Here is a 17,188-nt window from a genome sequence, read left to right as displayed (position 1 = left end):
TTATTTATTTCAGTGTGTTATCAAAGTAACTTGGGTTACTTTGTCCTCTCAAATTTTAGGAGATATGAGGGAAGAGAGTATGTTTCCAGATGGAAGCCAGCCATACCAGCCCTGTTATCACCCTGTCTGTGCAACCAGCATGGAGGTACACCATTCCTGCCACCCTTGTGACCTTCTTGATTGCTTCTGCTCAGGGAAAAACAAGTGATAAATGAGACTAAATAAAGCCCAAGGATATTTAATTACCTGACCTGTACAGCTAAGATGGGCTTTACAAACATAACTCTCAGTTTAAGTTTAATAGGCAGTTTAATAGATGGAAAAGGGTGTTAGGAACCTTCCCTGTGAGGTTCTGAGCAAAAAAAGCTACATGCATAAGTTATCTCACATTGACGGTGCAAGTTTTGAGCATCTTTTTAAGGTAAAATCCACATCAGCTCTACTCACATTAACCCCTTCCTAACATCCCAAAGTAACAGGTAAAGAAAATTTGTCAGTACCACTTCATCATGCAAATCTGAACCAAGCTTCACCAAAGAAGGACAAACAATCTGTATCAGATCAGAACTGATAAAATCACCAAGTTCAGCTAATATATCCTCATTTACAAGGCTTCCTCCATTCATTATGTTCTCATTTCTATTTTCACTTAGCTCCAGATAAATCTGCTGGCAGCTGAGAAGCTGTTGAAGTTTGTGCCAAGTGGACCAGACCTTAAAAATTCACAAACTGCACAGTTACAGATTCCACAGCTGTAGAATATATCCCACACTGATAACTTCTAGACACCACTACCATGGCTTGTATTTTAATAAACGGGTCAGAAGTGGAAGGTCATGATATCCTATTACCAGTCTCTGAACCATGCAGATCCTCTTCATCTCAGAAAAAAAAAAAAAGGGGAGGGGGATAAATTATCAGCTTCTTTTTTTAATATTGCTTATTCAGGAGGAACGTTCCCAAGTAAAATAATGTGGATATTCATTTTCATTGCTTTGAAGACGACAGTGAAGGTCAATTTCTAATTTTGTAATTCTGCTCTCTTCATATTGATTATGAAGCCCAAAAGCAGTAACTTCACCATAGCTGCAAGTATAGATCCCTTTATGAAGCATGTATTTCAACTCCATATAATTCCTGAATGATAAATCTCCACAAGAACAACTAGAAAATTGAACTAAGATGTTTGCACAGTCTTCAGCTTATGGGAAAATATGAGGGAGGAAAAAAGACCAGTGCTATCTCCCTGAGGCAGGGCCTGACCCAGTCATCTGAGCCTACAGCAAAAAAAAAAAAAAAAAAAAAAAAAAAGAGCAGCCTTTGAAGAAACTAGGAAAACAAAAACAAGGTAGAGAAAGTTTTTTTTTTCTCTCCTGTATAACTTCAATTTAAGATATATTTGTTAACACTTCTTCATTGTTTTGATTATAATTGATGTTTTTCTTCCCATAAGAAAGGCTTTTCATTGAGTATAGTGGCTGCTTCTGTATCTTGTGATAGTACAAAGATCCAGGCTACTGAAAATATTTCCAAAGTATTTCAAAGTTTATAAACAATTCATGATTACAGTCTTAAGCAAAGTATGGTGATCTCAATGGAATATTTTACCTTACTGGAATCATTTACTTCCCTGAATATATGACATTTAAGGAAAAATTGAGTAATTATCAGAAAATAAGGGAATAAAAGGCAGCAAGGCAAAAATACTGCAGTAGCCTTCTCTCTCTTTCAGGCTTCCTGTCTTCTCAGTTAGCAAGCTTCTTCTAAAGGCATGACCCCATCATTTAATAATAAATATCCTTCACCCTTTGATAGCGAGTGATTTATATAGATATTAAGACCAAATGGTGTCTTGTGTCTTGAAAAGGACTAATAATGGTGCTTAATTTCAGCAGCTGTTTATAAAGAAGTTAGAAATTTGCAATAAACTACTTAGGTTTTTCTTAAAAGAAAAAAAAAATAGTTATGATGGAGACAAAAGCATTGAAAAGAAAGGTATGACTTGATTCAGAAGTTTGTTTTCATGTCTAAATAACCAGAACAGTTTCATAATTTCTGAATAAATGACTCACATCAGAATAATAAGGATAATTCATTCATGAACTTTCTGTGACAAAAACAAACAAACAAAAAAAACCTTCTGATGTTCTGATAACTTCACGAATGAAGACTGTGGACAGTAGCCAATTGTCTTAAACACAACTTTCTGATGGAAATGGATATCTTTCATTGGAAACTTTTGTCTAGATTTGGATACACACCTAAATCACCTTAAACATTCAATGCATTGATCAAAGCCAGCATACAGCTCTTCACAAAGGATTTGGTTGTTTGGTGCGTGGTGTTAATCAGCTTACTACGTCAGGTCTTAAAGACATACAAGAGACACACATGCACGTATATGCACCTACATTCCTATCCATACATATAGTGATGTATTTCTCCTGCGGGAGAGGTTTAACACACCAGGAAACTACACAACCTTCTCATGTCTGTATTTTTCATTTGCCCAAACTTGAAAACACTTCTGCTGAGATACAAAAGGCATCTACTAGTTTAATATTCACAAACAACTAAGGAGATAAATAAGGCTAACTGAACTGGTTCAAATGCAGAATTGCCATCTTGCTCTGATACTTTTGAAATTCAGGACACGGCAGCAGAAAAATATACACAAAACATTCAAAGATCTTAACAAAGACAAATGTCTTTGTGCAGATTTAAAGTTACTTTAATCACAAGGCTAAACAGCACTGCTGCTGTGATTATTCCTTTCAGAAAAAGTCACCAAAGAAAAAACAGGCTGAGGAACTGGCTACGTTTAGGAGACATTTCTTTGCTTCAACACCAGCTTGTATCACAGTCCTGTTTCACCAGGTGACCGTAGAAGGTATTGGCACTTGGAAGGCATCTCTCTGAGGGTCTCTAACCAACTGAGGCAGAGATTCCATCACTCGGTACCATTTCCATACATATTAACAACCAGCTCATATTTGTATCCCTTGTATAAATCACTCCAAGTCACAGGGTAAAAGCCAATACTCTGAGCAGAATTAACTTGTGCTCTACATTTTATGGTGGTATTGTATGCTATAAAAAGAGGTTAAACTTGCATATAACATAAAAAGACTGACCCTCACCAACTTTCACTTAAACAAGAAAGCCATGAGGGCTGCACAAGGTGTGATTTATAGTTATGTGCTAGAGATAGTTGTATATAAAGAAAGGTTTGCCCCTCTCCATTTACCTGCCATATTCTGTATTTGTCACCTTTTTCTACCCTTCCTGTCATACAAGAACAGAAGACCAGGCAAATCTGTAAGGCAACAGTTCTAAACCATGCATAAAAGTTGGAAGAGAAGAAATTGACTTTCTGTGCAGAAGAAACTTTTGCTCAAAGCAGAATGCTCCAGCTGGGTCAAGGCAGAGAACCATGAAGCTCAGGTGAAGCCAGCACTACAGGCAGATGGCCTTTCTGAGGAGAGTTAGGCAGATATTCAATGGCATCGCTGAACTAAAGGATTTGTAACCTTCTAGTGCTGGAATTAGGAGAAGAGCCCTTATCCAACATCTTCCACATGAATACTGACACACAGATATCTCCTTGAATGGAAGTAGGGCAGAGTACAAAAGGTCTACTAACTGATAACAGGCATTAGGGATCCAAGTGGTGAAGTGATGATATCAAAAATAATAATAATAATTCCTCAAAGTACTACCATGTTCTTTTCTTTCTTGACCTGTGCCCAAGAAAGAAAGGCAGAAGAAGGTCACAGCTCGTACTTCAGAAGTACAGAATGAAGATGCAACTGATACAGCTGTGTTCAGCCTCAGCAGACTACAGATAAATTACGGGGAGACATACGATTACTCTGTGGTAGCTGGGTAATTTGGAATTTTCATTTGTACTTTTCAGAAAAGCATGACAGATTTCCCACATGATAGGAGTTTGTAAAAGGGTTTAATGTTTATATCACGATTCCCAAAAGGAAACATCATGATTTATATCGCATTTATGTAATTCCAGCTCTCCTGAAGGATTCATAATTGTGTGACACTAACATGTTACAAGGTAGAAGAAAAGGGAAAGGGGGGAAAAAAAAAAAAGTTATGTTCAGCCAATGAATAGCAAGGAACAAAGAAAGAAGTAGGACAGACATTCAATCTCTACCACTTCTAAGCACCCTACAGACAGTAGCTTTCATTCAGTACACCAGAAAGGAGTAAGGAACACAGCACAATTTGGACATGCTGAAATGCCATGCAAAACAGCATCACCGTAACCACTTGCACTGCATCTGAATGGGACTGGCAAACTAACAGCTCTCCCACATTCGTCTGAGACGAGCAGAAGTTCACCTGTTTAAGCCAGTCAGTCCAACTGCTTTTTAAGTAAAGAAAATGAATATTGTCAGGGAAAAAAAAAAAAAAAAAAAAGGCAAGAAAAATAGCTGCAAGTCAGGGCTAGAGAGATCAGCAGGGGGGAAAGTGGAATCAAGATGAATGCTCTTGCTGCCTTGCAGCCCCACATAGCAGAGGATTCAACATGTTTCTCTCACACCTAAGCAAATGCACACAAATTCACATGCAGAAAAAAGCACAAATGAAGCATGGTTAAAAAATAGACTGTCCAGTCAAAAAAGCTCAAAAAATTAAAGGTCACTTTTCTATCATCAAGGTTCAATAAGAAAGAACATACACTTCCCTACAGCACTGAAATAGTATTAATAAGTACTATACAAAAGTCTTGGGAGTTTAAAAATCTGACTCAATTCCATGAGAAGGAACCCAGGAACATCCTTTTCCAAATGGATTGACATTTTTGAAGCCCAGATCATCTTTATTTGGAAATCTTGTATTCCTCTTTGAGGCAGTATAAACTGTGGGTAAGGCTGCAGGATGTCCGTAACACTCAGAGACCAGACAGAAAAATTATAATTTCTGTAGTTTCTTTCCCCTGAATACTTCTTGACCTTAAATACCCAGTGACAAAGTGTCCCAGAGGTTTTTGGCTTGTGCATTTTATTTTTAACAACAAAGAAAAACAAAGCTGTTATGACTACAAGCCGCAATGGCTTTGAGGGGACTTTACAGCTAATTGAGCTCTAGCTATTTAGCCTGCAGTAGACACCAGCTTTGCCAGCTCTCTAGGCAATGAAAAAGTTCCCTGAGCTACAGCCAAGCTACTGTCCTTTTTTTTTTTTTTTTTTTACTTCAGAACTCCAAATCAATACAGCTTCTAGGGAGACTGAACTCATCCTCAGACTCTAAAAACAAAGATGCAAAAATCCTATCATGACTCACGTGACGTGAATGCTTAGAATAGTTACATCTTCATAATCTTAAACATAATTTCATAAAGTTCCCCGAGGCTTGCTGAGCCAGACATAGATGAAGCTTTAAGGCATTTCAGTTACAGACATTGAAATTTCTTGACTGGACTTCATGAAGGAAATCTGAAAGTCCTTCAAATTCTTATCACTCAAAAGAAAGCAGCTGTCAAGTTTCCTTAATAAAAATAAATTAAAAGCACATAATTACTACAGGAAAGAAATAATAGTTCTTTGTTGCTGTTGTTTTGTTTGTTTTGTTTGTGTGTTTTTAGGGGGGTTGAGTTGTGTTTTTTTTATGAAGATGATCTAACAAAAAAAAAAATATTCTTTACTGGCAGATAAAAACTGGATTCCAATTCCAATATTCATGTCTACCTCCTAGCAGTAGCTTGACCAATGACCCCCCCTAAAAATACACAGATATTGTTTCACTGTGTCCTTGTCCTAAAGAATGGAAACTTCTAGACCTACTCTGGTACTATGAATGGCTTATCACCATCAATCATCTAACTAGTGCCATGAGGTCACTTGTTGACTTGAGTTTGTAAAGATTATTATGCTACGTATCAGTCCAAAATCACTAAGCTGGGATGTGTGCTATAACTCACCTACTGTTTTAAGGTAATATTTCAATATGAAGTCACAAGAATAAATGTCTACTGAGGAGAAATATAATTTTCTGCAGCACTTCCTTAGATGGTATGGGTAGAGACCGTGCTATTTCTCTTGGATAATCTAAAAACTTGGATGCTTACATCACTTGCAGCATTGTGGCTATGAAGCAGTATTTACCATTGTGCACCTATGAGGAATACTGTGTAATAAATCTCACAGTCACTTACGTTAAGTCTCTCTTGGCAAATTGCAGATCTTCCCTGTAATTTTCTCTTAGCAGTTACTCTGCATCAATTTTCTGCAGATAAAAGTTTTGTGAAGATTTATACCCTCCAGCCAGCCAACTTTAGACTGAGAGGCCTCAGACAAACTCCCAAATTCAGAAAGTCTGTCGATCTGGGAGGACTTGGACTTTCCAGAAGACCCTTTAGGTTTTCATTTTTTGTTCAGGAGGAGGCTCTTTGGGGGGTCCTTTATAAAGGAAGATGGCCTAATAGATCTTCTGACAAGAATGATAACTGTGTGTCCTTATTTTCTTGTCTGAGGATGAAGTGAGATTTTACAGATAGTATACAAAAATATAGATTTGTATTCTTTCCAAAGAAAAACTTCATATTGTATACTTTCAATTTTAAAATTGTAACATAGCCATTCTTGAAACTTTTGATGTATGTCAACAATTCCCAAACAGGTTTACTGTGAAGAGGACAGGTAAAAAGATGTAGAGCACAGAAGGGAAGACAACAGAAAGATCTTCACAGGGCTAGAAGCTTAACTCACTTTTTGCTCTTTTATAAGAACTGCCCTCCTCAGCAGTGTTTCAGTACCAGCAGTGCAGCTGCCTCCTGTCTTCCTCCCTCATATAACACAGAGGTAAGGATGGAAGAGACCTGAAACTCTGAAGATGTTTTGTGGCCAAGAATTAAGCATCTCTCCACCCCTGCTCTGCACCAGCAAACAAATGCATTAAGTTTTCCCCCACACGTCACAAACATATTCAGTACACACACTGACCTTCTCTTCAAAAATTGAAGTTAAAGAAATTTTTAAAGCAAATCCTGTGTTCTTTTTAATTGCATAATGCAAGACAGGTGGCTGCTCCCAAAGTACTTATGTGCTAATTTTCACACTGCTAACCACATGTATATGGTATTAAGGTAACTGCCTTTGATACTGGATTAAAAGGAAAATTATTATCTGGGCAGCTGTCAAACCAAAGACATAGAGACAGTCTCCAACCTGAACACTTTAAATGTAAAATACAAATAAATATTAATTAAAAGATGTAAACAAAAATAAAAATAAAACAAGAAAAATAGACTAAAAGTTGCCTAATCATGACATTAAAATGGCAAAGTACAAAAATATCTTCAAAAGATAGCTGTTTTACATGATGCTTCAAAACTTCATCTAGGCTTATCAGAAATAAAACGTAACTATATATTACACCACTAGAATAGAGTTTTATTAATAACAGTAAAACAAATTAAGCAGAGCAAAGGAGAAGCAATATTTTCAAGGGGGTGCGGGAACAAAATCTAATTAAAAAACAGCTTTAATGATTACAATGAGGAACAAATAATTTTACTGCCCAAGTAACCTTACAAGCAAAGTAGCAATAAAACCAAGGCATGCTTGTCTAAATACCTAAAAAGTCGACTCTTTGTCATACTGACTAAAAAGATTATTATTATTCAGAATCCAAAGATGATAAGTATGGAATAGCAAATCAAGCTGCGTCCAGATTTATAACCTATCACATAGTTCAGTATTTAGCCTAGATGGAAGTATGATATTACAGGAAATTAAGGGAATGAAATATCTGAGATAAAGTTTAGGTCAGTGAACTCTTCTGCTGGCTGCAGTGGATTTAATCACATTTTAACTCTGCTACTGAGACATCTCTGAACAGCTGATAATGATAGCTACAGTAAAAGGATAAACTAGTAATACAGTAAAAGAATACACTTAACACAGAAAACCAATCATTTGTTAATCTGTATTCAGGAGCATGAGAAAATAGTGTATAAATGATTTCCAGACTCCATACTGTCTCAAATATCACAGTTGCAACACATTTAGTATCCTTACGGTAATACACTGGTGTACAAACAGGAACTAAGTCTGCACCACATCCAGAAAATAACATAGGTTATCTCAGTCATATACATACATTCAATCAGATGCCTTTTTTTTTTTTTTTTTTCTCCTCTTTTTAGTTTCAGGCTCTTCAAAAGTAAATTAGATTTCCCCAGACTGAGTTAATTCAGAGCAAAACATTCTGTAAACTGCATGCCACTAAATGAAAGCCTATGTTGGTGCAACTGACTTAGACCAGGCTGAAGGAATGTTTAGCAAAGGCTGCCTCTGAATTTCATCCTACATATTCAAGAGATCTGAGCGGCACTCACAGATAAGCCACATTTACCTCCTTTCATTCAAACTTTGATAAATGGTGGAAGACACAAAACCACATCTGCTGAAAAAGCAGAATTACTTTATAAGCAGAAGCTTTCACTGAAGTTTCAGCTAAACCTCATCCAATCATCAAGGTTAATTATGATTTTTCTTATGCTGCTTTACTGTTGGTGGGTTGAGGTTTTCTGTTTGTATGTTTTGGCTTTTCTTTTGTTCGTTTTACTTTTTATTGTATTTTTTGTTGTTGTTTCAGCTAAATTAGTGCCTTTTTTCCATAGTCACATAATCCATATTTAAATTCTACATCTTCCTGTTTCTCTTAAATTGATCTTTTTTTTTTTTTCTGTGTAGCTTTGGTTTTCTTTGAGCCTCATTCTGTTGCTGTCAGAAGAGTAACAATACGCTTTCCTCTGCACAGACAGCTACAAAATTCCCTCAGCATGACCGCTGCTTAAGATTTCAGCCTGTAACTTCCCCCTAATTAACATCACAGAACACCCCCAATAGGAACACAGTGCAGAAATGCTATTTTCTCTCATTTCTTTACACAAGGAGCCATGAGAAATGGTAAATAGTTAATTTACAGTAGTTTCAATTTACAAACAACCAGACTTCTGTCTGAATTTTCCTTGCAGTAATGGAAAATTAGAAAATAAGGAATAAGTCAAAGTCAAAACCTGCCTGGCTCCTCCATTATGAAAGACTTTGGAAAGAAACACACTCCTACAGACCTCTGGCTCATGATACCATCCATATATGCATTTTTTTGATTAGGACAACACTACTACTCAGATAACCAAAATTAGAAGTTGATCTCATCTACAGTGGTATTTACCCTTGTTCTATTTGTCCCAGTCTAAATTATAAAGCAGGAGGACCTCAGTCAGTCAACAGAGATCTGCTTAATACAGTGTCTCATTCTTACTGCTTTTCAGTCTCAAGCTTATCAGATAACTTCGGGAGTTTATAGAATCATTTCCTTTTCATTTCCCACCTATGCTGCTGAGATCAGCCACTGCTGTGCTGTAGAAAACCACACTTTTGAGATGGATTGGATGCTGCAGAGGGGAAAGCAACAGCTCCCTCAGGTCCTACTAGCTAAACCCACAGCTGCAGCATTACTGTCAAATAATACAGGTCTGGCATCACCCCGTGAAAATTACCTTCTAAAAGTTACATTTTCAATATACCATCAGTTTTCTTTACTTTCTAGCCCTAACATTTTTTTGGACAAAATCAAAGTAAAGAAAAGCGAGCCAAAATAACCTAAATATAGATTTTTCCCCTTCTCACTTACATCTCAGGTATGTCTGACTTCCACATGATATATATACAACAGCTAGGACCGTATTTCTTCTAACAGCTCTCTCAGATCCAAATGAAGTTCCACTACCCAGAAGACAGGAGTAGGTTTACACACAAATAAAACAACAAAGAATTCACTTGTAACCTGAATTTGACTCCTCCTAACCAAAAGTCTTCAAAAGTCCAGAAAAAACTCACATTAGCATAATAGTCTTTGTATCTAGTCCCAGCCTAGATGAATACTTAAAATACATAACATGCATATAGTCCCATCAAAATCATTCAGATACTGCATACTTATATATATGAATTAATAACCTTATGAGCTTTGCTAGACAAGAGCTTTGTTTTATTAATACCAAGTACAAGAATTTTAACCAGCAATAACCATGGTGCTGAACTCACAGCTAAAAGGAAAACTTCTCCAAAGACAATGTGAAAAATATTTTCATGCAAGTGGGCTTCTATATTTAAAAAAATCGAGCAGAAGATTTCTATTCCTGCTCCTAAAGAATATTTATTTATACAGAGCTGAGACAACAAAGTGTAAAGAAAAAAAGCATTATTCTGTATTTGACAGTTATGTCGCTATAATCTTTCATCTAGACCAAGCTCACATTAAAAAACCTTTTATGTGTCACTAAACAGGCACAAGAAAACTGTATATACTATTTTCTTATTAAGTCAATACTCTATAAACTAAAAGACTGGAGAATAATAAACATATTTGAAACACAGGCTGGTATGCCTTGAACTCGGCATTGCAAATACAGAAAGCTGTGCTCATAACCATTTACACACCTCGTTATCATGGCACAGCTGCAGAAACAGGCAACTCAGATAAAATGTATACCATTATGAATAAATGTGTCAGATCATTCCATAATTATGATTCAAACAAAGCAACACACAAAAACTGATAAAATTCCTTTATATATTAGCCACCCACGGTTTTTCTTCCATTGTGAAGAAACTGCCTTTAAAATGTAAAATGTAGCTAAATCTCAAAAAGGTAATCATCCACAGTATTTTACAAGTTTCTAACTTCAGGATGTCAGTCCCACTAAACCAAGATGTTTTCCCAGTCCAGTGCCAGGCTGGCTCACTGCACGAGCAGACGGGAACACTGCTGCTGGCATGCAGATGGTGCCAAATGTGCCTGAGGGCAGAAGCAAGGGATAACAGGGCTGCAGCTGCTGGGACTTTGGCTGACATGTCCATGAAACCACACCCTTCACACACAGGATCTGCTCTCTGGACCCCATGGAAACTGAGATTCTGGGATGTCAATGGCTCCTCCTGCTTCGGGAACGATGCTGAGACAGTCAACACAATTTTAAATGACATCTCAAAAGCCACACCAGTCTCGTATCTTCAGTTCACTATCAATTTTAACTGAGTTTGAGTCAGCTCTGTGATGGCAATTTATTTACTATTTCTCTACCAAAGCTCATTTTTAGTGCCATCCTACAGAGAAGGCTCACACAGAGAAGGCACACAGAACAATTTCTGCAAAGGAGCTTGAGACCGCCCAGCTCAGATAAAGCAGCTGTCACCAGGGAGCATGAAAGAGGCTGACAAGGAAGGATAAAGGGAGCAGAGCAGAAAGCATGACAGACATCTCAGAGTGAGCTAGAGAAGAGTTATTCCCAAACCCATGGGGAAGGGAAAACAAACTAACGCTAGTCCAAACCCTACACAGCATTTATGATGCTTTTATTTTGTGTGCCCTGATCTTCTTATTGCGTTCATCAAGAAAAGCTTTTCTTCTCTTCATGCTGCATGTATATGACAAATTACATCTACCTTCATTTTAAGGTGCTGCCCCCAGGCAAGAAGCATTACTTACACAGTTTCATCGTCTTCCAGAGGGACTTCTCACACCCACCTTAAACATGAGTGAGCTCTTAAGTACTCACTTACATAGTAAACCTAAGGCAAGCCAAAGCAGAGGCAGAGCTGCATTATTTAACAACTCCTACACTAGAGGCTTTGTTTTTGAAGAACCAGTTTCTTCCTACAGAGAACACAATCATATAATTTGAATTCTCAAGCTATTTACTATCGTATTGCACTGAAATAAGAAGTGCAACATAATTACAAAATAAAATAAAATAAAATAAAATAATAATAATAATAATAATAATAATTTGTATACTCATTAAATGTCTGTGCATACCTTCCCTGATAGCTGTAAATGGGGTTCCTTCCTCTTCTTGTAATCTAATCACCTTCAGTGCCACCAGTTTTCCATTTACCCTGAAAGGGAAAAGAGGAAGGGAAGGAAAAATAAAAAACAAAATTAAAGCAGGAACAGTATTTCTCCTAATAAAACTTGTTTCCCATCATGTACTTATTCAATTTCTTCCTGTCAATACCAGTGATTCATCTATAGCACTGTAAGAAACACTTCATAGCTTCCATAATGTCAACTTTATATTTTCACACCCATATGTAATTCAAGAAATGATCTCAGTTTTCTGTGAGTCAGTCTGTTTCCTTTCTATCACAGCACTAAACTGAAGCTTTGTTAAGACGTATCACATTGCAGAATCTGGTTTTAATGCATCTGTCCTGTATTTGACCAAATCCCTCAAACAAAAAGGCATATGATTTTAATCAATCATTCAACTTGCAGTAAATCCATATTTATATTGATTGCCTTCTTCCCACTGCATCACACCCATAATTACTACCCTCCAAAAGCTATGGAAGTTTGAGATGGGAAATATTTTTTAGGTCACTCTAGGTCATTTCCCTTCAGGGCACAATTGTTCCTGAGGTACATTCTTGACTACATGACCCAGACTAATTTTAGATTATAAAGAATCTCTTTTATACCCTTAAAAATATTTGGTGCTCCAAGGGACAAAACTTCACAACAGAAGTCACTTTATTCTAAAATCTCTTTGGCTGATTTCACTTCTAGAATTCAAAATTTCACTACACATTAATCCAATTCGAGGCCTTAAAAATCCAGTTGGTCCACTTTAGCCAAATTAAATCTCACAAAAACTGAATCAGATTTTAAAATCCTCAAGAAGAAGCTCATACCTCTGAAGCTTTAACAGACTCCCAAGCTATGACAAGCAATTGTGAGGGTAAGTTACCAAAAAGTTACCAAATAAATACTAGCAATATTTTGATTTCTTTCTATAAAAGCAAAGCTAGCTTTTACAGGCACAAGACCCAAGGAAGTACTGGAGCTTTCACACTCCTGCAGTGATGGAAGCAGTTTCCTATTGCACTGAACCCTAGAAGATGTATTCATTTTTCTAAGCAAGACGACATGGATACCCACCAACTCTGAATTCATCTCCTCCCTCATGCTTCTAATTTTTGCAGTTACATGACTTCAGTGACATGACAGCTACTGTATTATTTCTTCTGATTAACTCTTACTATTGCCAGATTCTCATTAGACCTATACAGTGCATTGCACAATGATTCTGAACAACTTCAGAAGCCCTGATTATCAAAAGACATTTTACTTGTCACCTTCCAACTATTCAAAATACTGGCATCAGCTCAAGTCTCAAGCCACTACTCATTGTTGAAAGATAATTATCAGCTTAGCCCTACCACATTATCTGGATTTCGCCTTATGATTATCAGAAAAAGATACCTCTTGCCTCATGTAACTTCATATGTCATACACAGACAGAAGAATAAACCATAATAAAGGCAGAAGTAGAAAGATTGATGACAGACATGGTTCATATACATGTGTAGTTTTCAATTCCTCTGTCAATACACCTCCCCACCTATCACATACATATAAGTAAGTTAGACACCTGGATAATTTGATTATTTTACAATAGATGAAATAACTGTGCAGGAGGAATTTAAATAAGAAAAGCAAGCTCATTCCGCACATCAGGACCAGGATGGATGCTCTATTCAGCAAAGGCAATGCAGAAGAAAATGGAAAAAGCAGATCACTGAGGTACTAATGAATGTGGATGCCATGTTTTTGCCAGAGAGATTAAAAAGTAGCACCCATTTTTGTGCAGATTATGTTTTTTAATCCGAACTTCTGCATTTCATTGATTCATTAATAGTAATAAATAACACAAACAGCAATAATATGGAACTCGCTTTGATGGATTCACAATGACACTGTACTCTTAAACATGGTAGGTGGGCTGTGCTATTCAGTTATCGCTGCCACTTTGTCACTGTTACCTATCACCATCTTGACAGATATTAAGGCAACTTTTAACACTATTAATATGACTGAGCTAATCTTAAGCAGTGTTCCTCTGGGATTGCTTTCTCCCTTTTAGTATTTTTTATATCCAAAATACCAATCTACAACTTCCAGGAAAAAAATAGTGTCCCTTATTATCATTTCCTATTCAGTCATTAAAACTTCATTTTTCTTCAGCTCATTTTCTAAGAATAGGACAATTTTTAAGTGTACATCCAGAGAGATGAGAATTGGCAAAGTATTATCAATTAAAAGAGATAGGTGTGTACATTCACATCCTTTAGCTATTCTCCCACTGATGCAATCTCAGGATGCAGTTAGATGATACTGCAGAGAAGACTAATAGCTACCTCTGGGTAGAGCTTTGCTCTTGCTAAATCCCTGCCATACACTCCTTCTGCTGTCTTGTATCAACTCTCATTCTTGCCTGACCCTACAGCAAGACAGTTGGGAAAGTTATAAAGGAGAAGACTGACCCTTAAAAAAAAAAAAAAAAGAAAAAGAAAAAGAAAAAAAAACATTTTTAAGAAATGAAAAATGCATTTTTTGTATTTTAAAAAGGGAAAAACACTAGAAAATATACAAGAAGAATCAGGACCACCTCTTTGAGGAGCAGCTCACCATGGGATCAAGTCAGCTATGTAATGAAATTATGCCCTGAACGTTGTAATGACTTGCCAAAATAATGTGGTAATTTCCTTAGAAACAACACTGAAAAAAAAAATAAAAAAGAGACACAGCGTAAACTACTTCTTCAAGCCATCAGAATTTGACTTTGGAGACTTCAGTAGTGATTAGATTAGCAGAACTCCCCCCAGATATTACTTCACATGTGTCTTCCACAACTTTCAAAGCATGCTCAGTATTTTTATTATTTTCAAATATAAGAAAAAAATGATAGGCAGAGAGCATTTTAGACAGAGAAAAGCCAATCTTTCAATACCGAGTATCCATTAAACCACTTCTCCTGCTCACTGCTGGAAGTAAGCAACTTCACAGCATCTCATAACAATACACTAAACATGGCCAAGGATTTCAATTATCTTCTTCATCCTGTTAGCTGTCCCATTGATTTATACTAATGAAAAATACTAATTATAAAGTTCCTATTTTCTAACTTACAAGCCTTCCTCCTTCTGAAACTATCACTCCTCTTTCTTGGTTATCCAAAAATCTCCAGAAGGACAGAAGTCCTGAAGCCCCTCTAATGATCACACAAAGCAACATTACTCTAAATCACCAGCAGCTGGTGGATAGTTTTCAAATTTATGGAAATTCAGCATTTTAATGTTATATAATCTCTTCTAATACATTTCAGATTTTACATGCAACGTAGACAGAAGAAAAATGAGTCCAAATACTTTCATGTGGCATATGGTAAAAGTCTGTATGTTATAAAAAACACAAATGAGCCAGATGTTACAAAAAATTCTGATATAATGTGTCATTCAGCCTTTTCTAAAACAGCTCATATCAGTATTACCAAAATAAATACATTGATAAAAATGACCATTTATGAGAAAGCATAAAAGATTATAAATGATTTAGTGCTTTAATACATCGTTAAGAACAAATAATAGTGATGAATATAAAGTAACTGATGACTTAATGGGCTTCACTGGGGATAATGCTGATGAAGCCACACAGAAAACAAAAGAGTACAATAACACTATTTTCACAAGTTCTTCAGTTATATTTAGATGCAATAAATGTTCTAAATATAACACATTTAAAAGATTCAATTAACATAAAATCTGCCACTGATTTCAATCTGTTTATTTAACGCAGAGTTTTACCGCTGGCTGGAGTTGAGGCTTAGTTCATAACTCTAGCAAGTGCTAAGCTTGGGAACACTTCGGCAAAGAAAAATCAGTAGGCAGTACTGGTATGATGCTCATGTTTTCGATGCTTATTTCAAGGAATTAATTTTTATGAAGGAAAGCATCTCTAAATTGCTAAATATTTATTTACATGAAAGGCTCGGTGTGATGATTAAATTCAGAAAATATCTAATTAGACATACTCTGTAGTGATATTAAGGTCAGAAATGCGTGTCTGAAACCCACATCAGACCATGATCACCTAATGAAACCACGCTCTGCCAGAATTTTTCTTTGAAAGAAACCTGACAGAAGCAAAGCCACTGTAGGTTCGATGTAAACATATTCAATGTAAACATGGACACTGTTCAATGTAAACATGGACTATATTTCTATTACTGAAAATCACTTACAGTTGGAATTTACAGAAACATTTACAGCCCTGCTAGAGTTCTATTGTGTAATACTCAAGGGAATAACCTGGCTCATCGATTTATCTTTCTGACTTTTATCATCTTTAAAGCTCCATTTTAAACAAATTTTACCTTCCTTTAAAAGAGACCAGTGGATTAAAGATATTTCACATTGTTGACATTTATTAGGGTTAGGGAAAAAAAAAAAAAAAAAAGAGAGAGAGAGATCAAAGATTTCCAAGAGATGTGAAGGATTTGAATTATTAATGAGCATTGCCACTGGAACCTAGGGATCTAGTTCTTCACAGGACACAAATTCACCTCACACAAACAATAGCACAGTCCTCATTTGGACAGGAGCTGGTGAGCGACATCAGAGAATTTACTCCAGGTCCCTCTCTCTACCTTCCAACCTACATCACTCACTTATCACTAATATCAGCTGCTTATCTCAGCATGGGGGCCACACTTTTCCATCCCTGTTGGAAGAAAATGACTCAGCACAGGCAGCAGGGAGAGACAGGTACAACCCTGGTCCTCCTCAACACATCTCACATCCCTTCGGGCTCCACAAAACCTGATTTTCTTGTAAAGGAGGTTCAAAGACAAATGTAGTGATATTACTGTAAGTAGAGCAGCCTCTATCCTAATTCTGCATACATACAGTCACAGGGATCTTTCCAGAGAGTCCCATGGCTAACTAGGAAGTATATTGGTGCATAATGGCACTTAGTTTACAAATTTCTTCAGTGTTTTGTCTATCATTCCTTTACTACAAGGATGGTGAGGCACTGGCACAGGCTGCCCAGAGAAGCTCTGGATGCCCCATCCCTGGCAGTGTTCAAGGCCAGGCTGGATGGGGCTTTGGGCAACCTGGTCTGCTGGGAGGTGTCCCTGCCCATGGCAGAGGGGTTGGAACTGGGTCTCTTCCAACCCAAACCATTCCATGAATCTATGATTCCAATCATGAATATACATGATAGTGTTGTTAAATTACTATCCAATAACTTTCAGCACTTGCATTCAATATAACTATGTTCTATCCTAGTTCTTGTACCACATTTTTCTGTGCAG

General features: G+C 36.7%; 1 protein-coding gene across 4 annotated transcripts in view; it reads right to left on the bottom strand.

The window, feature by feature from the left end:
• The window catches only part of CDK14 (cyclin dependent kinase 14), a 332,773-nt gene that overhangs the window by 207,609 nt on the left and 107,976 nt on the right, over positions 1-17,188 (bottom strand). For all 4 annotated transcript variants that reach the window (XR_011093764.1, XM_068673922.1, XM_068673924.1 and 1 more), the window contains one exon: positions 11,851-11,930. Coding sequence is in view for 3 of the 4 variants with exons in the window: in XM_068673922.1 (XP_068530023.1) it covers positions 11,851-11,930 (80 nt within the window). In the remaining variant the exon portion in view is untranslated. The remainder of the gene's footprint in view (positions 1-11,850; positions 11,931-17,188) is intronic.

The sequence above is a fragment of the Anas acuta genome, chromosome 2, assembly GCF_963932015.1.
Source record: "Anas acuta chromosome 2, bAnaAcu1.1, whole genome shotgun sequence".
Classification (NCBI taxonomy): domain Eukaryota; kingdom Metazoa; phylum Chordata; class Aves; order Anseriformes; family Anatidae; genus Anas; species Anas acuta.
Note: the sequence above shows the minus strand (reverse complement) of the source record. Positions and strands in the feature narration are given on the sequence as shown.